We start from the raw sequence: 23995 nt of genomic DNA on the forward strand, positions 1-23995 counted from the left end.
TACACCTTGAACATCTATATGTTTATTAGTATAAAATAAATACAAAATGTTACATTTTTTTTCATTGCATGATACAAAGAGTCCAAGAGTTGCTCTACAGTATCAAGAGAATCCTTCACAACTGTAACCTAAACACAAAAACAGAAACTGTCTGAACTTAGCTTTGCAGACTTCTTGACAAACGGTTATTTACAACAAAATAAAAAGTTTTTAAAAAGGTACATCTCTCTGATGCGTTCAAGTCCTACTTAAAATATGCAAGCATTAACAGTTGGACTTGCTCATACTGGATCTCTAAAGAATACTTTGAGACTCCCTAGCAGTATTGGCAAACATGTACAAGCTGGTCGGTTTACCACATATTGGTGTGACATATTTATCCTGCGTGCTTGATGAGTTAGGTGGCAAAAACTGCTCAGCATTTATATTTGTTGTCAAAGATGAGGACACAAATCCAAGGACAGCAGACAGTCGTTGCGCCCTGTTTTCTTGGATTATCGGTTTCCGCCGTACTTGGATGTCCAGTCGACCCGGCCGTGAACTGGCTGCACCGCAGGAGCTCTGCTCAGGAGATTACCAGACGTTTTCCCCAATGCTGAAAAGCTGCTGCCCTTCATCTGAGTCCTGTCTGTCCGCCTCTTCCAGCCCTCGTAATCTGAAGGGAACCGGCAGACTGTTGTGTTTCTACTTCCAATTTACAACAAGCAACATATATGCATACGTATTTGACGAGTTAAAATATTACTGCAAAGTTAACTCAATTTATTAAGTGAAACGCATTGTATAGAGTATCTACACATAGATTGATGTGTCCAAGCCTTTATTCCTGTTAATTATGAGGATTTTCTTTGCTTATGAAAACAACATTTAAGATTGGAATATTACATATGACAAAAACATTTATAATACAGAAATGTGGGCTAAATGAAAAGTATGTTTATTACCTGCTGAAAGATTACTTTCAAAAGCTACTTTTAAGCTAATAAGCCTCAACAGGATGCATATTCCAATTTATGGAATATAACTTTTTTTTTAAAAATCAGAGTAGTTATATAAAATTAAAAAAATATAGAAATTTGCAATTAAAACATTCAATGACGTAATCAGCCAATTAATAAAAAAGAAAGAAAAACACAATCGGCTACAAAACGAGTACCTTCATTAGTTTCACTCAGTGAAGAGTTGGAAATGGGCTTGAGTTTTGCAGATTTGGTCTTTTCTTTTTTATGATCAGGAGAAGAATTAGAAGAAAGATTGACTGAAGTAAAGAAATGAGAGGAAAAGGTTGAATAACTTTTGAAAGGGAGGTGCAAAGGAATAGACTAGAAAAAGAGAACAGTGTCCACTGACAAAGAAGCAAGCTTAAATCAAACAGGTGTGGAAGGTTTTTACCATCTGAAAACAAATAACCGGTGAAATTCTTACTTGAGTGCTGGCCAGCCAAAGGGGCAAGCTGGATTCTCTGTCCCACCGTCCCAACCTCTTTCTTTTGGAAAGAAGGGATGTAACCACTGGAGAGGTTGTACTTGGTGCTCACAAAGTTCCCTTTAAGAAACAAAAGACACATTTTGAGAGTGTGTATTTTGTCTGTGTATACTGATTAATACAAACTCAACTAGCCTAAACTAGAGTAAAACAGATAGATGAATTATAAATGAATAAAAATATAAAATACTGAAATCACAGCTGTTCGAGTTACATTTATTTCAGTCTCAGTTTGAATGACTTAGGTTGGAGTTGCCACAACTCTGGCTATTTAATCAAGCTTTCTCCCTAAATTGCATATAACTTTTGTACATTAATGGAATGCAAATTTGAAATGTGTCTGCATTTGTATCACTATTTTTTTAACTTGTAAGTAATTTAATTGAAGTACCTTTAGACAGATCAATTTTCTCCAGTATTCTTTCTTTGACAACTGTTTTCTCTGGGGTGCTATCCACCGATTTAGTGGCATTCTCTTCTAATCTCACAGCAAAGTGGAGGAGTTGAAGAAGTGATGCAGGCAGTAGGAAAGAAAGAAAGAAAAAAAGATTTAGGATAACGAAGCTGTAAAAGAAGAAATACTTTGAAATAATAGTAAAACAAAGACAGGTGAAGAAAAAATGAAAAGAGGTGAATACAGTTAGTGGTCATTTAAGAAGCACAGTCAGACCGAATCTCATAAATACATAATGAAAGGAAAAGACAAGGTGAAGAAAGGCGGGCAAGGTAAAGGGGGTAGATATTGTGTGGCTGCTTACACTACAGACTAAAAAATGATCTAAGTAAGATCCTTAACACTTCCGGAGCCCTGAACCCAAAGCTTGTCTGCTGTGACCCTACAGCTGCTAACAAGCCTTAGAACTGTAGTTGAGCAACATAACATTATGGGTTTTTTTTATTTGTTAATGTAAACATAACTTTATAAACGTTGTTGTTTGAAAAATACATTTACTACACTTTGGAGTTACAAAAGGGAAAACTTGCACACCAAAACTGAGAGGTACAAAGGCTAAAAATGTAACTTGTGAATGTATGAGATGAATAGTAATGTGACAATTTTTCCTTTTCAAACAGCATTATTACATGTATCTACATATTAAAATCTGAGTCTCAGAGTCTGAGTTTGCTCCAGTGTACACTCTACAAAACACCATGTAGCATTTCTGCATTAGCCATTAGCTGTCGTTACCTGCATTAGCTCTGGTGACGGCTAATCCTCCTCCAATAGGGCAAAGTGGTTTATTTGCAATGTGTGAGGAGTTCTCCCACAGGTCCCGCAGTGTCATTGCACTCAACTCCTTCTCTCCAGAGGAAGTCTGACTCTTGCCAATTAAACCTTAAAACAACAAATATTTTACATAGGATTGGTAATGATAAGCAGGTTTAGGTAATAGGTGGTTGTATGGACTGATAAATGTATGTGTAAAGTACTGTATATGTCACAAAAATACTTATTTCATATTTAAAAATTTTTTTTTGATGAATTGTGCTCCTATTAGGCACAAAGAAGGCTGTCCATTTGTCTTACCTGGTAGGTAGCGAGACTGGCCGAGATAGTGCTGCCGTGCTGCTGATCCAGGAAGATTATAATCTGCTTGGCCAACTTTAACATTGCTGGGAATTTTTGTAACTGTGCTAAATGAATATAGAGGTTTCTGCTCTTTGGGCCTGCAAACAAATTCAAATATTAATAATAATAAAAAACAGTTTAATTGTTACAGTTTTATCAACCGTACAATGATGCGCCTCATAACTGGAATTTGCCACACGTTTAGCACTTTACAACACTTACTGTGAGCAGTGCTCTTGTTTCCTATCCCCCTCTGCAGTCCCCAGGCTAGGTTTCTTGGAGTTGGAGGCGGCGGTTTCCGATTGGTCGGATTCATCCCAGCTGTCTGATGTCTTGGATACTGCCTGACCCCAGCGACGACGACCACTCTTCAGCAGCCCCATCCCGCTGCCGCCTACAGCCTTTTCACTGCCCATTGATGTTGCCTTCTGATAAAAAAAAGGGGGGTATTATGTTTTGATCCATACAGAGGTGTTTAAGAATTGTATTAGGCTACTCACTGCATGGGTGATGCCTTCGGTTTTACTGTCAACCTGAGGCATTGGGATCTGCTGAAGAGGCTGATGCTGCAAATAGTTTCTTGAAGATGCGGAAGCTTTGGAGTCTGACGATGACTGCTGGGGATCTGTCTTTGACTCAGAGAGCTGCTTCTGAACCATCGGACGAGCTTTGACCTTCTTAGTCTCTTGGCTCTGAGGACGAGGCCCCAACACTTGGCCTACTTGGAAGTAAGGATACCGCAAGGCCTTGCCGGGGAGAGAACAAAACGGGTAGAATATGTTAAACTGTTACTACCAATATACAATTTAAAAGCATGAACACTGGACTAAGTGTTAAGCCTTTATGTCAGAACATTAGTTTTGCCTACCTGTACAGCAGTGGGCCTTTTCTTAGGGTCCCACTGCAGAAAGTCCTGCATCAGTGCAATAGCCTCCTTGCTGGCATTTGGAATAAGGGTCTTCAAGTTGGTCGGCACACATTGGGGAAAGCGGAAATTCATGGCAGATGCTAGTTGGTAGCCCTCTGGCCAATCCATCTAATTGTAAAGATAATCAAATCATCAGGTGAAAAAATTTAAAAAAAAAACAAAACCTTGCCTATCAAATTTTGTCTTTACAAAGCATTTTTAAAAGGGCATTTAACTGTTTTGTTACATAAAATATAAAATAATTCTATATTTTTGTTACTTTCTCAAACCCAGGGGTCTGCAACCTGCAACTTTGGGGTCGCAATGGCTTCCACATTGGCTCTTAATAACTGGATAAAATGATAAAGAACCCCCCCCCCCACCACCCTTTTAAATATAGATATTAGGGCTGAGCAATGCTGTCTTAAGATATCTTCGTAGTAATACCAATAAAATAGTTATAACTTTACAGGAGCAGCTAAAGTTAAGGCAGTCTTTTCCACCTCTTTCCGTCCAGAAATTTCTCACCTTTTTAACGGTGCCCAGAACTTGGCAGATCTTAAAGATTTCATCCACTTCACTATTTCCAGGAAAAAGAGGTCTAAGGGTGTAAAGTTCAGCCATGATGCAGCCCACAGCCCATAGATCAATAGGAGAGCTGTAGGTAGATGACCTTAGCAACACCTCAGGGGCGCGGTACCTTGACGCAGACCAGAAATACCTCAGTATAAAAGTTGATTTCAATCAGCATAAGATTAAAAAAATCTAAGCTTTTTGGCAAAAAATCTACTGCTTTAACATCATACTTCTCCAAATGCAGGAAATCTATTTTTTTTACCATCTTGTTGAAACATAGTCTGTGTAAGGAGGTTTGGAGCGGATCTCTCTGGCCAGTCCAAAGTCGGCTATTTTAACCAGTTCTGGACCCATGCACAGCAGGTTCTCTGGCTTCATGTCTCGATGGAAGAAACCTGGAAAAATTAGAACTCAGAGTTTATAATCAGGCAGCAAGATAATGATGAAAATATGACAGGAAATATTTTGAATCCACCCTCTGATTGGCTGAAAAATTAAATAATTAACTCCCTGCTTAGAAAAGATTACTCCATTTCATTTTCATTCCTGCGCTAAATAAATTTACTGTGCGTCAGCTGGGCTTTAAATGTAAGACAATATCAACAAAATCCAGTTTTTATTTTTGTGTTTTGGGCCAAAACGGACAATCTTGTCATCCACTGACCGCCAGTCTTTTGAGCTTAACTCACTTTTGATTAAATACTCAATTACAATCAAACAACACAAATTTACCAGCAAATATTTCATTCACTCCACATTTCTAATGAGATGTGAGTTCAGAAGGTTGTGTATTGTAAGAAACTGAAAAATCTCTCCCATATTTAGATAATGGAATCACCTGTTTGTAAATCAATCAAATATAACCAAAGGGGTGAAAGTGTTTAATGGCCTCAAAAGATATATTTTGCTGTATGTCTCTATAAATTTTATTCAAGAGAAAGCATGGGCAGACCTAGTGGCTATACCTAATAACGCCAATGTATTTGCATATGCAATGTATTCCTTCTCATGGGTCACGGTGACAAGATTGTTTACATGAAATATATCAAACCTAAAAAGCAAAAGGTTATGTTACTTTTTCCAAAAGAGAAAAATGACAAAGCCCCTTACCATGCTTATGCACAAAAGCCAACCCAGACAGCACTTGAAACATGATGTTCCTAATTTCATTCTCTGTGAACATCTTATTCTCTCTAACAGCACATCAAAGAGAAAAAAGGAGAAGAAAGGATAGAAGGGAAAGCAAAGAAAAATGTTAAGAAAAGAGAAGTCTGGAAAGGTGCATGCATTTTGGATGGAGGGATGCTTGGATGTTTATAGTGCTTTTATGCAATAATTTTTGCAACCCTTGAACTTTTTTTTGGATAATTTGTCACATTACAACCCATATATTTTATAAATATTATAACTATTTTTTTTTCTTATTTGTGATGTTGTCATCTAGTTAAAACAATTAATACCTAAAGATAAAAAGTGAGAGCATCCATGCATCCTTTCATCACATAGAAACAGAACAGATCAGAGAGTTAGACAAATGTTTCCATCAGGCAAGTTATGGAGCGTTCACATACTGCAAGAATTTGATGCATTTAAAACAATGCAGCTATTGTTCTTTGGAAAATCACTTAATGCAGTGTCACAATTTTCCTCTGGAATTTAGATTTGAAAATAATGTCAATACTTTCACACTGAATCTTGCAGAATGAAACAGCTCTCACAGATCTGAAAGCATGACCCCAGCACGGTACACCTACCGTGCTTGTGAATAAATGACAGGCCTTGCAAAATCTGAAAGCTTATGTTTCTTATCACTGACTCAGGAAACAATTTTCTTCTGTAAACATACAAATTGACATTTCATTTGGAGGGGCAATCAGACAAAAAAATCATCACAATTATAGTTCTCTTGTAGAGCAATGTTTAGTGACTATTCTTTTTGATTATAAAACACTAGGAACAGATTCTCTTGTCTATGTTTTGTTTTTACCGGAAAGACCCAACTGTGCTCTGCAAGTATGCACACTGGGGCGTATCCTAGCTGGCATAAACATCAAGGCCTCTTGAGATGAGACTCTTAAGTCTGAGGGCTGTTGATTACTATTATTTTTTTTACAATGCATTAGGAAATAAAATTAAAATATTCCTAGGAAAACATAGACAACAAACACCCAATAGTAATAATACTTGTCCAGGATTTCCCCCAGAAAACTTGCTGAGGCTGGTTCTAAGGGCGCTACAGCAATCATCCAGCCACCCGCCGTGATTTAGAGCTAAAAAATGTTGACAGAAAATTTGGAAATATCATTTGACAGTTACACATTTTTTAAAGACTGGTAGATTAATACATAAACACCAACTATAAAGTCTTAAAAAAGGTAATCATTAAAAAAACTAATAAATTAACAATACCAAGCCTGGTGGGGGCACAAGTAAAGCCTGGTGGCCCGCCAGGCTTATTATACACTGAGGGAAACCCTGTTGTCTAAAACATTTTAAGATACTTTTTTGTGATCCAGATATTTCTGATACTGTAATATCACTATAAACCATGAGTACACAGACTGTGTTCTTTCTCTTCTTACCTGTCCTTCATTAGCTGATACAGGTTTTCTTTCATGTACTCAAAAACAAAGTAGAGGTGATCATTCTCTCTGATAACCTCCTTTAGTTTCACCACATTCGCATGGTTCAGTTTCTTCAAAGACTGCAGAGAGAGAGAGAGACAATGTGAAAGACAAAAAAATCACACTATAAAGCCTGAAAGATCATGCTTATTTATGTACATTAACAACAAATTGACACTTCTGTTAGATGGATGCACCATTCTTAGAAGATGCAGTGTCAATTTTGCGGTGAACGTCAACGCTGGTTTTGCAAATTTATCACCTTCTAATACATATTTCTGATGATCTCGATTTCTCCTAAAGAGCTGTAATTAACAGCGCTGAATGAATTCAACAAACAACCTGCAAGTCTCCGCAGAAAATATATTTCACTTTATAAATCGTTTTGTCCACACTTTTTCTCTGACTTCATCTTTAATCGGCACACTGACACTGAAGCTCCTGTCAAACCACTTCAGTTTCAAGCACTGACACTGGTTCTTGATCAAGTGTGTTGCATTTCTTGCATCTCAAAGCAGCCTATTTGAATTCCTTCCCTGGGTTTCAGTGATGCCAGTGACCATCCATACCTTGACTTCCCTTAGATTCATACATTCTTCCCATGAGTAGAACTTTCTCTTCATCCTAGGAAAGACAGGAAATTAAAAACTGAGATGCTGATGTGTAGGTGTGCAGCAAAAGAAATTATCTTATCTTGAACACGTAACATAGCACTATTATTATCTTCGCAGTAATAGCACTATGTCTTTTGTGTCACTCTATAAATAATTCAATCCTTTTGACGTGTCTTAAGTTGCAGCTTACATTATTACAAGAACAAACCTTCAAGGGTCCAAGATTTTACAGCCACAGTGACTCTTCTTGTTGTGAAACATTCCTTTTTCACATTTGGACATCACCAATTAATTTGCCAGTGTTGTTATAATATATTTTACCACATGCATGGGAAGCATTATGCCAGCTGACACTGGTTTATCCTCTCAAATCAACAATATCTCTCCCACCCTCTGGAATTACATAAGAGATAGACTGAGCACAAATCCTTTTCTCCTCATCTGCTCCACAACATCAGGAACCTGACACGCCCCACCCTCTACTTTCTCTGCCTTTTGCCGTCATCACATGTATTATCTTGCATGGTAACCAAACGATCAACAAGTGAACCCATCTCCCAGGTTTCTCGTCTATTATTGAACACCGTGGCCGCGTGTTGGACAAAGAAATGTAGGCTACTGGTTTGTTTGCACTATTGATCGCAAGAAAGCTGAAATAGGCTAATTAACCCAGGGCCTAATTCTATAGTTGTATATTACATCTGTTAACAATGACTGCTTGAGAATTTCAGATATTTCATATAACAAAAGCTCCACTTTAAAGATTTCCATATAACTGGATTTATTTTTCTATTTAATTTATAGTACTTTGTGCTGAATATCTCAGAAAACAAAGCAAAGCAGTAATGTTTGGAAATATTTCTGGTCTCGAAAAATGTGGATATTCATATTGTAAAGGCAAAAGGAGGGCATCTCATTACTAATATTAAAGTAATGCTGATCTACAACAACAATTAATAAAGTATAAGTGAACCATCTGCAAAGAAACCAGCTGCAGGCTCTACCTGTATGCAAACAGAACCATCAAATTTGCCACCTAGATGTTAGACTTCTGTTACTCTATGAAAGACCTTAGGACAGAAAAATATAATGTTCTGCACAATTAAAATTATGTGTTGCTCCTGTACAAGTGTCAAAAATCTAAATAAAAACATCATAGATAACATCAAGACTGTAATTGTCTCATTTTACCATCAATATCAATAATTGTTGCTTGTCTGTTTTCAGATAAAAGCAATTTGAGCATGGTATATGTTTTGTTTTGAATTTTTGTGTACGTTCCTGCAGTTCAAATAATCATTGTTGAAAATATATTTATATGTAAATGTGTCATATTATTAAGCTGTCTAACTATTATTCTATTCTAACTTCTGAATTTTTGCTTTAGGTAACTTGAAGTATTTACAATGGTTTAACAAGAAACAAAATTAAATCCCTGCCTCTTGATGGCTACGAGTTCTCCAGACTCGTTGCTTCTCCCCATCAGCACACTGCCGTAGGTGCCATCACCCAGCTGCTTCAGGGTGGTGTAGCGATTCATCTTCTCTTAAAATTGTTTCATCAGCGTCTCAGTTCTCTTTATGTGTTAGGTGAGCAGCTCTGATGTAACAGTTGAAATTACTTTCCTGTTTTCTTCATTTGACCTAATGTTTGGTCTGACCGACAAAAGATTTCACTTCTTCTATTCCAAAATGAAAAATCTTCAACCAGGGAAAATGTTCCACATCTACTGAGTCAGGAGTTTAAAGGCCTTCTTGCAGTTTCTTGTCTTGTCCATCACCATCAGTGATGTAGTTAAGTTTGTAGTAAAGAAGCATCTGAAAATGAAAAAAAAAAGAAAAAAAAATCCATTAGCAACATGTCAATTCTAAATGGAACATTATTTATAGACTCCTAATCACCTTAAACAATCTCATAAATCTGAATTAGAAGAGAGACGGGATAAAGATGATGCTCTGATCACTTCTTGTTTTTTGCCTGGATGAGAAGGATCAGGTGTGCAGCACTTTAGACGTGTAGGAAGCTGTGACATGATCACCCCGGGGTGATGACAAGGCCAGCCCTGGAGGGATTAGTCCATGGGAGATGTAAATAGGTTGTTACATCACCAACACGCTTACCGGCATCCACAACATCCCCCAAGCTCACTGCCTGGCAGGAGGATTTGATCGACGCCACAGGGTGTAGTGATCACACAGTTTGGTTGTTATGTTGAGGAAAATCCCCCACCCTAAAGGTTCCTGCAGAATTACAGGGACAACAACTACAGAGCCCTTACAATAAACCTCATTTTCTCTTTAAGCTTGCGCCACAGTGCCAGAAATTAATACGTTATTACAAAATAGTTGCTTTTATTTAAAATAGAAACAGACTGTTGTTGAAATAATATGGTGATGCTTATAGTTATAATTGTTATCAATAACATTTACATATTATTTTGACTTAGATTCATAGGCTTCAGAACAAAAGCAAAACAGAATAAGTGTTGATTAAAGATGTAGTTTTCAAGTAGTTATTGCGCAGAATATTGGGCATGTTTTGCTTTCTTCTTTTTATAATATCGAGCTTTTTACTCTGGTTGGTAGCCTGCAAAGGAGGAGCAAATACACTTCATCCAATCTTAGTTTGAAAACAGTGATGGCCGCCCCTAGCTTAGCTGTTAGTGTTTTGTTGCAACACAAGATACTCCCGAGCAGCTAAATGTGTTCTTACTGGTCCAAACCTCAAGCTTTTTTTTCAAGTTTTATTTAAAGTGTTTTAGTTTGCAGAACAGATTCATCTTTGGCTTATCATAAAAATGCTATTTATCTGGATACAACTCAAACAAAAATTAAACTTGTATCCTGGCTAAAATAATCCGGCATGCTGCAAAATAAGTTAGCAACAGTTACTTATTGTTGTTGTTGTTGTTTTTCTAACAGTTGCTAAGCTACAAAGAATACTATATAAAAAAGTCCCAAAGTACTTATGGTCAGTCTTTCAAGGAAATAAATAAAATGTTTCTTAACATGCTATTCCATTAAAAAGACACATATAGCTATATAAGTTTATATGTTTATCATATAACAAAGGAATCTAAAGGTCAAGAAATGACAAAAAATTTATAGTTTTTATTGTATTTGTTTAATATATTTTTTATATTTATTGTATTTGTTTATTGTATTTGTTTTTGGGAGAATCACTGTCTAATATACACTATAGATGTTTCACAAAATTTCACTAAAATAGAGAAAACACAATGAATAGTAGTCGTGTGTTGCTTACACAATATAAATTAACTTCAGAGAAATAAGCTACGGACAAAGGCTATGTAAAATTGATTTCATTATAAATCTCCCTACTATCGTGTAACTCATCTCCAAAATTAAGAATAATAATTTGTGCAACTCATCGGGAATTAAATGTATCTTTCTTCAAGTTATTATTATAGGTACTCCCTCGAAACAAGTACCTGCTCCATCCAGGTCGCATTGAGACAATGAGCAGCTAAAGGAGAATAAAGGCCAGAGGTCTGCTGGCCTGCAATCTGCTGTGGAGGGATTAAAAGGAATTAAGATGTACCTAGACCACATGACATTCGGAAGCTATTCAAGGTCAGTTCCTCTCAGATACCAACCTGACTGCATAAGTGGGAGAAAAAAAACTACTTCATGTGATAATGCTCACTGAATTAAATAATATTAACGTTACTTATCAGAACTTATTCAAATTCAGTAGCCATGCCTTCCTGAAAAACCTACACGTCAAACAAATAAACTGACCTTCATTAGACAGTTTTGTCAGGCAACTATACACAATTCATAGTGACCGCTGTTTAATAAGGCCGTGCTTAAATTAGTTTCTGGCATGTCCGTTTCTAACAGCTCACTTTCTCCATTGCTTCTTATCAGTAAGCAGTAATTCCCTCTAGTTTTTCCTCTGTGTGTTTTTAAACTCACCAGTCGCTCGTTTCCGCAGCCGCTTGTCTGTCTCCTCTGATAGCTCCTCATAAACTGGACGTAGTATCTGTATCACAGCTCACACGATAAACTGCGTGCGTGCGTGTGTCCGCCTGACTCCTTTCCATGGAAACGTACACACAAACGTGACTCCTTTGTTCGGCTACCAGGTGACAAGAAGCGCAATGCTTTATGGGGAATGTTGTCCTTCAAGGACTAACCCTAATCCTAACCCTTTTGGAAATGTGTGACTGATAAATTAACATTTATGTTGCCATTTTATATGTATTTTTTATTTAACCTTACAAAGATCTATTTTCAAGCAAATATGTCGAAAGTTAAGCTGGAGGACAGGTGCCAGCCCCCTTCATGGCCCTTCATCGACAAGTATGTTAGATAAGGTCAAAAGTTAAAACCATTAACTAGCTTTAGCCCATTCCTATTTTTAGTTTCATTTTGACACCCTCCACCCCCTCTTAAAAAATTGCTTCGAGAACGGAGAGGAAGTGAATAGTTTTTCTAACACTAAATAAATACACGCCTAATGGTCAGGAAAAATTGACATATTACGAGATTTACATCATGTGAAAGCAGTATAGATTTTGCACCAGTAGATGGCGCAGCATGATTTATTTTTGGTTTACAGGGGAACCAACAACACTACAAACTTCAATTATTTGAACTCTTTTTTTACGTTTAAACAAATGTCATAACCATTTTTTGTATGATATCTTCTGGGCTATTTGATAAGAAGTTATCTACTATTTATTAATTTATTCATAATTTTATTAGGCCTGTTTGATTTTAAAGTGGACTATTTAAAATAGTCCAGAAGTTACACAGCTAAGCCGCTGTGGGACACCTGATGAAACTCCCCCACTGCTCAGATACAAATAAAAAGGAGAAACAGGAAATAAGAGATTAATTATTTTCATCAACATTTATTATGTTGTTGTGATGGAAAATAAAAACCCAACTGACAAGAAAAGAAAGCTGCTGAGTGGAGGACCGAAGAGAAGGAGTCCCCTTCTTCTTCTGGTCCTAACAGGAAGAAGACACTTAAATTTATTTTGGACATTTGGACATTTAAAATGTCTTCCGGTTCTAGTATTCATTAGAATTTAAAGTTTATTTGTTTGAGGATTTGTCTGCTAGAAACCCTAGTTTTTAGCAGACAAATCCTCCACCCCAGCACCACAAAGCTGCAGCACACATGCTGCCCAATTGGCCAAGAGGTCCTGAAAGTCAGTTTCCCAGCTAGCCTTATACTCTGCTAATCAAGAGGCAGAGTGAAACCAACTGGGCCTGCTTAACCCGCCAGAGCTCAGCAGCAACCTGAATTGGGGGAGAAATCCTACCTGCAGCCACCACTGCATGTAACAGCCAGAAATAGTTTTTCTGTGTGTAACTAACGTCACATACTTTCTACATTATACTAAAACAATAACTATGGTTGGGTTTAATTCTCTTTCATGCTCAGTCTTTAGTGTAAGACAGTTCAGGACAGCCCCCTTGTGGATTTAAATAATCCCTGCACTCCTTTCAGAGCCTGAAATTTATTGCTGGTGTGTTTTTCAGAGAAGGAAACATTTAAAACCCATTACATTAGAGCAGTAAACTGTCATGTAACAGGAGCATTGCATTATTTGCAGGATAGTAGCTCTCAGGGACGGAACCTGGTCACCCCTGGTCAAGCGTCTGATGACTGCTCTGAAAGGAGCTGTTCACAGTGCATTCAACAGACTTTTTTTTGTTGTTGTTAAATGTTGAACACAATGTATCATTTTCTGTCCCAATGATATACTACTTGGTGTTGATCTATCGCATAAAATTCCCAATAGTTTAAGAGGCGTCACATTTGCAAGGCACTTTATCGAAAGTGAGTTTTCTCGAGTTTGCAAGACAACATGGCCAGAAGAAATAAGATATTTGATGATGAAGTTGGGTTGGGTGTGTCATTCTATATCAACTATGTGGCTGTCCTAATCTGATCCATGTGATCAGATTAATTCTTTATGCGCAGGTCATCTAACCGATCCACACATCAGTATTTGCTGACTCTGGACAACATGAAGATCTGAGGCAATTTCCTTTCCTCCAGCAGTTTTTTACCGGTGTCTGTACTTCTCATTGATGATTCTAGCTCACACAAAGAACAGGTTAAGCTCAGACGTACCAGGATGGGCAGGGAAGAGGGTGTAACCAGTGGAAATGGACTTAAGAGGATTATTGTGGTCGTTAGTTCCCTGCCGGTCTCATTAAGGATGACCAGCAATGCCGGTGTGAGAGCACAAATCGTCAGGAACAATCGAGTCACAACCAAAGTAGAGTTTTTTATTTATTATTTTTTTGACACTGCAATGAAATAAATTAATTGCAACATTCCACGATGACCTGCTGTGGATTGTTACCTACTGGGAGCACATGGTGATCCGTTTGAAGGCAGTGCGCTTGTACCAAAGAACAGTTTCCTGACCAGGACGTTGGCAGGCAGCCTACTGAGGGACATGAGGACGAGACCTGCTGGGATTGGGAATGTCCATGCTGACTGGATGGGTGCGCTTCCCTCCATACTCAGTGCCATGCCTCTCAAGTATCTTGCTGTGCCAGGTGAGCAGGAAGAATTGGGGATAGAACAGGAGAGAACAGATGGAAAATTTGACAATAGGGTGGAAAGGAATGTAATTATCGCTCTGTGTATTTTGACTGAATGATGTGAAGAAGAGTTGATCTCTTAGTCCATTCAGGGTAGGCAATTGTGGACCAATTATCCAGAAAAACCAAACTCTCCAAGTCAAGTATTCCCCCCCCCCGAGTTTTATTGCTTTCATCTTGTTTTATCTGCCTTGTCTGCTCCTCAGTTTCCATACAGATGCAATTTTTCCTCTCTTCGTCATGCACGTTTCATTAGCAGCAACATGTTTCATCCTTTGTTCCAGGTTCTCATGACTCCTTCACCTTCTGGGTGGATGTGCATGCCCCTGTGGGCCCTGATCAGAAGTTTTATGTAAAGTACCTAGCCACCATGTTCAGCGTGCTAGCCAAGAAAGTCATGGTGAAGTGGTCAATGACACAGGTACCAATCTCAAAATACAGAAAAGTTACAATTTTGAAGATTTGTTCTTCCATGTACGGATTTGCAGCCTCTTCTAAAATATTCTGTGATCTGTATTCCCAGAACCTGACATTCAGGGAGCAATTAGATGCAGGAATTCGTTACTTCGATCTCAGGGTGTCTTCTAAACCAGGTGAGCCTGGAAATGAGATCTACTTCATCCATGGCCTCTTTGGACACAAGGTGAGTAAAGAAAGAAAAAAAAACCCACCCACAATCGCGTCGAGTCACACTACTTAATATATTATTTCAAATATGTTTCTGTTGAAAACAATAGATAAGTGTTTAACTATTTTTCAGCTTATTGTAACAGTTTGTCTTTTGGGGGTTTGTTTCTGCAAGAGTAATGGTATTCTTGCAGTATTGTGTGTCACTAAGTAGGGCATGGAGATGACCCAGAGTAGGGATCAAAGGGCGTGCTTAGCTGTAAACATTCTTTGTCTGAAATGGGTCATTCCAACTGTTCCCTATACAAATCATCATTATTGTTATTTATTCATAATGTAGCACATCATCAATTTTACTCCCCCCCACCATGTATGATGGAGGCACCAGCTTGTTAACACAAATAAATGTATTCATCACCTGTCAGCAAGTACGGTACACTGAGCATCATTTTTCATTTTGAGTAAGAAAGGGAGGTTTAAATCGCTGCGACTGTGTCATGGTCATTGCTGCCAGAAAGGCTGTAATGATGATCAACATAGACTTTTACTCGTAAACATTTCTCCAGTGAAAAAAGGATGGCTAGAAAATAATAATAATAATAATAATAATAATAATAATAATAATAATAATAATAATAATAATAATAATAATAATTGAGCAGCATTTAAGTGGACAAAATGTCTTGTTGATCTCAGTGGTGAGAATTAACTGACGGGGCCTGAGATGAAACTGTGTGCAACAGAACCTGCACTGATTTCTCAAACATGGCAACTTCCTTGTTCTCTAAAGCCTTTACACGGTATCTTTGCAGTTTACGTTGTCTGTGTGTAAGTGTTTTATGTGAGCAAACTTTAACATGTGTTTGTTTTCCATGTAACTTTGCCGTTGCTGTCGTCTGTCAATGAGTTTATTTGTATAATACATTTCAGCAAGAAGGCAGTTTAAAGCGCTTAAGATCATAAAAACACTAAAATAAAAAGTCATTAAAATCGCATGCAGTTGCGAAATTGAGAAATCAGTAACATTTTGTTGAGGGGCATCATCAAAATAATCAATACATATCAAATATATTGGTTAATGTTAACCAGCTGGGGGGGTTTTTTAGCCCTGATTTAAAGAATCTCTGTGTTTTAGCTGTTTTTCAATTTTCTGGAAGTTTGTTCCATATTTGTGGTGGTTCTGGTTCTGGGGATGCAGAGCAGACCAGAACTAGAACACCTGAGAGTTCTGGAAGGCTGATAAAACAACAACATATCTTTAATGTATTGTGATGCTAAGCCATTCAATAATTTATAAGCTAACAACAGCATTTTAAAGTCTGATCTCTGAGCTTGGCTAGGTCTCCCTTGTAAAAGATTTAAAACTGTGACCAAACAAAAAGCAGCATTTCTTCATACCTGCATTAGCAACAGACCTTTTGTTCCATCCATCAACTCATCATTGGCTTGTCTTCAATCTGACTGTAAAGGTGAGAGACGGCCTGTTGGAAATTAACTCTTTCTTGAGCAGACACAAGAAAGAGGTAAGAATCATTCTTAATAGTATTATTAGTAGTAGTAGTAGTATTTAATACTTCTCAGTATCTTTTTTATAACACAGATAAATGTTTAGATGAATTGTTGATTCCATTCTGGATTAAGGTCGTGCTTTTGGACTTCAATCATTACTACGCCATGGATGAAGATCACCATGTGTACCTCATCCGTATGCTACAGGAAGTGTTTGGCAGCAAGTTGTGCAGCGACTGTGCAGTGGAGAACATTACTCTGAACTACCTGTGGGAGAAGAAATATCAGGTGAGATCCGAACACTGCAGCAGAACTTTTCATCTGGATGTTTTATTTGTTTTTTGCTTTCTTTGCCCCCCCTCCAGTCAATTTCTACAACAGCTTTATTCCTTTTAAAGCAGTAAATGCATATAAAGTGCATTTTCTGCATCTATAAGAGAACCAACATGTGAGTGTGCGTGTGGTGGAGAGATCAATGAATGTCAGGTAATCCCAGCTGCCTTTGACATTTCTAAGAAGGAATCAGAGGTGGGTGTCATCCCATTAACACTTGTTCTGTCTTGCAACTGTACTTTCCCTTTTCCCCAACGTTAACTTTAAGCGCAGTCGTTTCTGTTTGACTTCACTACTGACTTACAAAATCTACAAAATCTTTTCACCAAACTCTCTTAGACAAGCTATATCTTTTGCTTTTATTATTTAACGTGCATTGTTCCTTTTGGGTTTTTTGTTTTGTTTTGTTTTTTCCTCATTGTAAATGTTAAACACAATTATACGCATGTAAATAAATATGACAGACTGGCAACCATTTCTGAGAAACCCCACATTTCTGTGGCTGCTACTACTGAGCGTGTCCAGAGCTCTATCAGATGAAAATAGCCTACTATCATTACTTGTCCTGTGACCCTAATCTTTTGCTGACTTAGCCTACTTGGCAGAGGTACCAGCGATAGTGCAGGAGACAAGAAAAGGAGAGGATGAGTAAACGTAGAGCTGTGCTTTAAGTACCTGAAGGGGGCAGCATTTCTCTTTGTTATGCTTGTCAAATTCTGGACACTTTTAGTTTTCTGTATCTCTCTTTTTTTCACAACTGCTTCCGATGAACGTCTCATGATTAAATCCTAAGAAAAATGTACATATCGTAGAGTAGGAAATGCTAGTAATGCTTAAACAATAGAAGTGGGGTTCATTCTTTAAGACACACAAAGGAAAGGTAGGACTGAATTCAGGCATCTCACATGAGAATTGTAAACTAATATATTAAGGTACAAATATCTTATTAATTATTTCGCCCCTTTACAGGTCATTGTGTTCTACCATCATCCTTCAGCACAAGGTATCCCTGTAATGTGGCCTGGCAATAAAATCCCTGCTCCTTGGGCAAACACCACTGAGCCCAACAAGCTTATACAGGTAAGACAACAACAGCATTTCTTCTGTTGATTCTTCGCCCTCACATTAGGATAACATCACTATGCATACACAGCAGGTACAAAAAAAAAACAAACAAAAAAAATGTTTTGTAAAATAAAACGTAAAGATATCAACCTGAAAGTAGAAAACGGAAAATCACTCATACAGGAGAATAAGACCCATACGCTCACAAACAAGTCTGCCAGGGAAAATGGTTAAATGAGAGTAAAGGTTATGTTTAGAAATGAGAAGTCAAAGTCCAGACCTAATCTAAAGAGATGATGTACTTGAACCTGAGATGAGAGGCACTGATAATATTGGATTGTCCACAGTTAATGAGCAATGACGAAACGTCTCTGGAGTTAAATCTATGTTCCAAATGTCAAATCTAAGAACGAAATCACCTTTTGCCACTCTCTGGGTTAACATGACAATCAGAACAATTTACTCTGTCTTTTCTATTTTGTCACCCAACTACAATGTTTTCTTCCCCTGCTGCATGCCTTCATGTCTCAGACACATTGTTTCTCTGCTTACCTAAAATAAGCCTTTGTGGACAATGTTTGCAGCTCATCCTTGCGTAACCGTGCAAACAAAATTTGTGTGCTCATTTTCTTTTTCAATAAGTTTTTTTTTCTCCCCCTTTTATTTAACTTTCTCTTAGTTTCTGGAAACCACATTGAAAGAAAGAAACAAACAGGGATCCTTCCATGTCACCCAGGCTATCCTCACTCCTACAGCCAACACTGTAGCAAAAGGTTTGGTGTGGGGGCTGCGTGAATACCTGGTAGAAAGGTAAGTACCAAACTACATAAATTAGTTACTTTTTAAAAAAAAATCTTGTACATCATGCTATGTGCACACATTGTCGCTTACGATCAAAATGCAAGGTGCAGATGTTCTCATTTGCACGTCATGCCTCAGATATATCTCAGTTTTTTCTAGAGAAACCTTATATGGTTGCACTCACTCTCCAGGGATTGACTTCCTCTAGCCTTCAAGAAAGCTCAAAATGAAGCCGAAATCCTGACACAGAGAAAATACTCTTCATACCTTCAGATAAGAAAAATATGGGACCAGCACATTATGTTGCGGCATATCATCCCCGATGGACTGGAAGGAAACGGGAGGTGGTCTACTTTTGCACTTCTCGGGAAGTACAATTGCGTACCACAAGCAGATAAACACATTAGCTTCCAGGTTTTGTTCTGTTAGGCTCTGACGGGGGACATATATTTGGGTGTTTAAAGTGATACAGCCACATTAGGTCTGTCTCTGAATTTGTTGTGCCTGGTAGGAGTGAAAAAAGAAGGAATGCAGAGGAGTGACTCCAAGGCAAGAGTGTGGGAGTTGCAGCTAGCTTATTTTCTTTAGATACGTTTTCTCCCACATTATCCTATATTTCAGAACACCAACAGCAGGCTCAAAAAAAGTTAGAAGGCCAATACAAAAAGCTGACCAAATTGGAGTTTGACAGTATATATTGCAACAGTTTCTACAAGTGTAACCAACCAGAATGAGGAAATTAACTTTTAATTTCCTTTAAAGGAAACCAAAGGTTTATCTAAAGCTATCTTCTGTTCCATACCTGCTTCAAATAAAGCATGTTTGGAATACAAGATAGTTCTAACTTTGTTGTCTCTAATAGTCTGTCTACTTTCATCAATCTAGAAACCTGCCAACCATAATGTCTTGGGTTCAGAGTCAACGGCCAGGAGTGGATGGAGTCAACATCATCACTTCAGACTTTGTGGAGCTCACTGACTTTGCCAACAGTTGTGATTAAACTCAACAACCTACTGCTGTCTGAGTCAGAACGCAAACCCAGATGACACATGCCCCATTTTTGACGAGAGCTCAGATGGTTTGGTTTCATACCTTCTTCCTTGTTTGGATAAAATGGCTTCATTAATACACATGACGTTATTGACTTTCAGGAGGTTTTGTAGCTGGTACGCAGGCAGCTTTTCTGCTGCCTGGAAAGCTTCAGTTTCTAATTCAACGACTCAAGTTAAATGCCAGGGATTGCAGAAATTTGTAAGCCTTTAAATATTCCTGGAACACTTCGATTTTACTTGCAGACAATTCAGTTCAGCCTAAATTTTACAATACAGCCAAGAGGAGTTTGGGAAAGCAGGGGAAGAGTGGTTTGTATTCAATTTTACACAGGGATATACCTCACATCGCTGCTATGAAATGTAACTGTTATACAGACCACCCATTTGTTACCACGGTTATAATAATCCTAGACATGCTGTTAATCTTTTACATCTAGATCTGTTTTTTATCAAAATGGTGATTAATATACAAACACAGAATGTCTATTTATGAACATAGACAGTAATAAGAAAATACCCAACAGCCTCCACCAAGTTTTTCGAAGATCGGACTAAGTATTAAGTTGAAACGCCTCTACCGGTCCAGAAGTCTAGCTGTTCATTCAGATGCAGATTAGCAAATTCAAATGTCATTATGTTATTTTTTTGACACTTTCTACTGACGAGCTTTCCCAGCAAGTCACTCTTGTTACACCTTTTTTATTTTATTTTTTTCTAAATGTACTTCTATGAATGTCAGCATGTAACAGGTTAAGTCAAGCCTATCGAGTCTGACATGGATTTCCACAGTTTCACTATTTGGCCTGACTTTGGCCTCTTTGGGGTTTATTGTCTTTCCAGCAGGACGTCCGTTCCTGGAAAGTTTTCTGCTGATGTTTGCCACTAGTCTATATATATATTTATCTATCTATCTATCTATATATATATATATATATATATATATATATATATATATATATATATATTTATCCATATATATATATATATCTATATATATATATTTTTTCATTATACAGTAATAATTTTCAAATTGTTTGTAAATCGCCTTATAACTCTACCCAGACTTGGGTAGCTAGAATTGCTTACCCAAGGTGATCACTATCTTTCCTTCTTGCCGTCGACAGACGACTGGCAAACTGCTGAAGTTTACTGCTTTTACACAGGAAGTCACTGCTGACAATGCCTAGTTACTCCAGCGTATTTGATCAGATGCGCCTGGTTCTAAATTTTCCTCCCAAATCATATAAAAGGGCAGCTTTGCATTTGTTTATTTCAAAATAAATAAAGGTGTTAATTGTCTCTGAGAACATATTTAAAATAATAAAACCTGGTAGAGACCACGTTGTTGTTTTGGTGGGCGGAGGGAAATGAGACCTAAATCCCTACCATTGATAAATGGGTTGTGCTCTCTTTTTACAGTTACTGCATGTAGCAGTAAAAGGTAATGAAAAACAAATGCATTTTCAAATTGGCCCTAGCTAGGACTTTTTCACTCTTCAGTTTACCTCAATGAAGTTGAGGGGAAACATGTGTGCTGTTATTTTTTTAATTAATTAATTTATTTTTTGTTTACTTTTTATTTGTAGGTTTTGGGCATGGAGTCCACTGGGCCAGATGTGTCTCAACATGAATGGCATTTAACAAGCGCTATAGACAGTAACACCTTCAGGGCGTACATTCTGCAAGGCTAAATATGTGTGGAACTTTTGCCACAATTCCCATAAAGCATGTGCACCCATAAAAATAAACAGTTGCACTTTTTATGGTTACAATTTGTTGGGTTTGATGTAAAAATAAGGAAGGGGAAAAAAAAAGCTCCGTTTAGAGAAATGTTGGCAAAGTCTCATCAGAACCTAAATATGTAAGCCATTAAACTAAGCACAAGTCAATGAATGCGTACTAACTGTAGAAAGTGTTTTCTGTACATTTGAATGTTTTCTGCATAAGTGTGTGTTCCTGTGTGATTTGTGCCTTGCAGGTTTAGTGATTACTATGCATTTCATAGACAGCAATGCTCTGAATATCTGCACTTTCTTGGTCAAGAAAGGGAAAAATAAAAATAAAAACAGGGAAATGGGGAAATCCTATATATATGGAACAACTGTGTGACAGACTGAGAAGAATTCAGTAAGAACAAAGCTAAATATCTGGAATAAAAAAAATAAGATAAAAACTTTTATCCTCAGCATCAGTAGCATGTAAAAGTTAACTGTGATGTTCTGTTTCTGTGTACGCTTGACCACTCCTCTTCACACCCCATCTGAGTTGTTTTTTTTGCGAAACTGCCTGCATCTGTCCAGGCCGCGTTGTTGACACTGTTGAGTGTGGCCACCGAGCCCTATGAGGTCCTCTCTCTCACACTGAGACACAAGCAGAGGCACTTTAATTGTGGAGTAATTACACATACCATGGCAGGCAAGTGGGAGAACCGAGAGCAGCAGCGAAGTCGAACTGAAAGCATTCCTCTGTTGTTTGGATTGGTCCTCTCTCTTTCTCCTTGTGTCCCACTTTTTTTTTTGTTTTCCAGCTGGCTTCCAGGGCTTCAAAGGAGAAAGTGACAGCTAATGCGAGATGTTTGCGTTTGCGAATAAATAACGGGACTGCTTTTACTTGTGTTTGAACTCGTTACTCGTCTGAATTTATTTATTTATTTTTTTCAATCAAAGTGGAACGTTCTGGATTCCCAATGAATCCAGAATGTCAGTCTCATCCAGCTCCTCAGCCAATTTCCAAACAGTCCAGTACAAACATCTCGATGCTCAGTAAATCCTCGGCAGACGTCCTCATGACCAAACATGGTTGCAGTTTTATTAGCATTTCAGGCAGCAGGATTATTGTCACGGTTGGTTTCACGGTTTGTCGAGAGATGGAAACTGTGGCGAGGAGAAAACATCCACACGACGTGTCCCTGTTGGGGCTAATGGTTTAACATTAAACAGCTGAGTAAACTCGGTTTCAATCCATTTACCGTCTGCTATTTCCGCAATGTAATATACCGAAGTTGACTGGGTCACTAGCATCTGTGGCGCACAAAATTGTCAGTATTCCCTGACAGACTGTAGTGACCAGGATATTTATACAGCTGTGAAAACAGCTGGAGGTGTATCTCATGACTATCTCTCCTCCAAATGAATTAAAGGTGAGCAAAGACAGACTAGGGCTGAATAAATCCTATTTGAGGAAATCTAGCCTTAGTATATTTGTGTCTTACAGTCACTTAGTTTTCCTAAGCTGTTTACTCAGACTTTACATTGTAAAAGCATGCCGAATGACTGCGTGAATGAATGTGTCCATCCCAATTAGTCCCTCTGAAATAAAATAAAATATCAAGCCATGAAGATAGTCTGGAAACAAATGATCTCATATCCCTGATCTTATAGTAGGGCATTGGTTTATTATTTGTTTTAGTTCCATGTTTGTTTGTTGTTTTTTGTTAGTGTTTGTTTGTTTGCATTTTTGTTTCATATCATGATTGAATCTAATGTGTAACTCTTTAAAATTTTCCTGGATGAAATGGACACCTACCACTGAATCGCTTCCTCTAACATAGGGAAAGGAATTCCTTCACATAAGGGTCTAGATTTCCTGCACAACCTTTTGAAAACACACGGGAAAAGTGGAATTCTTTTAGGAATGCAATCAGTCGCCATGGAGCTCGTTTGAACACACAGGCCTCGGGATGATGTAACTGGGAAATGCTGGCTGGCGCTTACTTCTTACCCATGAAGATGTGAGAGTGTAATGGGTTCTGGCAAGACAGTTGGCAAGAAAGAATGTTGAAAGAAACTAGGAGAAAATGTATCTAGTGGTAATGATGAGGTAACAGTTAGCTTTGTTAGCGCTCCAATCATCTATAGCATCAAGCGATGGCACACCATGTTGAACCCATGGGAAATTTTATAAACATTGAAAGCACGGAGCATGCTGATTGTAATACTTCCAGATTGTGGGAGACCAAAACCTTTCAGAAATTTCCTTCTGGCCAATGTATTTCACTCATGCATCATGAAATGCAGTGGAGGAAGTGGAGAACAAATTCTTCTTCCTTTTAACTATAAACTCACTTACTTTATTTGTCTGCTTTCTTGTACTGAAATTTTTACAGCGTCACTTTTGCTTTAACCACACAAACAAACAAAAAACACCACTTTATTGCCCAACAGTTGATTTGTGAGCATTGCAAAAACCAAACTCCTCAAATGCAGCTGCTTTTATTAAATGGCAAGAAAAGAAGAACAG

General features: G+C 37.8%; 2 protein-coding genes across 13 annotated transcripts; one reads left to right on the plus strand and one right to left on the minus strand.

Annotated features, from left to right (window-relative positions):
• Window positions 1-6: 6 nt before the first annotated feature.
• mak (male germ cell-associated kinase) lies at window positions 7-11837 on the minus strand. Of its 12 annotated transcripts, XM_032550963.1 has the most exons (17): window positions 11715-11833; window positions 9678-9838; window positions 9216-9593; window positions 7732-7786; window positions 7121-7242; window positions 5649-5731; window positions 4801-4933; window positions 4491-4662; window positions 3924-4091; window positions 3556-3801; window positions 3278-3483; window positions 3014-3153; window positions 2675-2821; window positions 1877-1963; window positions 1426-1545; window positions 1157-1258; window positions 7-655 (listed from the first exon to the last, which is right to left on the minus strand). In XM_032550963.1, exons 3-17 carry the CDS (start codon window positions 9314-9316, stop codon window positions 495-497), a joined length of 2043 nt encoding a protein of 680 aa, XP_032406854.1. In that variant the 5' UTR covers window positions 9317-9593; window positions 9678-9838; window positions 11715-11833; the 3' UTR covers window positions 7-494. The 12 variants fall into 12 exon arrangements, with proteins under 12 accessions (XP_032406854.1, XP_032406858.1, XP_032406853.1 ...); XM_032550967.1 differs by lacking the exon at window positions 9678-9838 and having other exon boundaries at window positions 1157-1219; window positions 11715-11837; XM_032550962.1 differs by lacking the exon at window positions 9678-9838 and having other exon boundaries at window positions 11715-11837.
• A 2230-nt stretch (window positions 11838-14067) lies between these two features.
• LOC116712261 (PI-PLC X domain-containing protein 2-like) lies at window positions 14068-19750 on the plus strand. Its single transcript, XM_032552143.1, is given in 9 exon segments — window positions 14068-14324; window positions 14654-14790; window positions 14893-15012; window positions 16466-16519; window positions 16638-16793; window positions 17808-17918; window positions 18583-18713; window positions 19590-19692; window positions 19694-19750. Coding segments are annotated over 9 exon segments (972 nt in total). The 5' UTR covers window positions 14068-14221.
• Window positions 19751-23995: the final 4245 nt, after the last annotated feature.

Source organism: Xiphophorus hellerii, chromosome 21 (genome assembly GCF_003331165.1).
Source record: "Xiphophorus hellerii strain 12219 chromosome 21, Xiphophorus_hellerii-4.1, whole genome shotgun sequence".
Taxonomy (NCBI): Eukaryota; Metazoa; Chordata; class Actinopteri; order Cyprinodontiformes; family Poeciliidae; genus Xiphophorus; species Xiphophorus hellerii.

What these genes read in the sequence shown, in the direction of transcription:
- mak (XM_032550962.1), bottom strand. Translation starts at nt 9,316, where the DNA reads ATGAATCGCTACACCACCCTGAAGCAGCTGGGTGATGGCACCTACGGC. An exon ending in TATCAGCTAATGAAGGACAG is followed by an intron (nt 5,732 to 7,120) that starts GTAAGAAGAGAA and finishes ATGTGCTGTTAG; the next exon opens with AGAGAATAAGATGTTCACAG. An exon ending in CCAGTCTCGCTACCTACCAG is followed by an intron (nt 2,822 to 3,013) that starts GTAAGACAAATG and finishes TGTTGTTTTAAG; the next exon opens with GTTTAATTGGCAAGAGTCAG.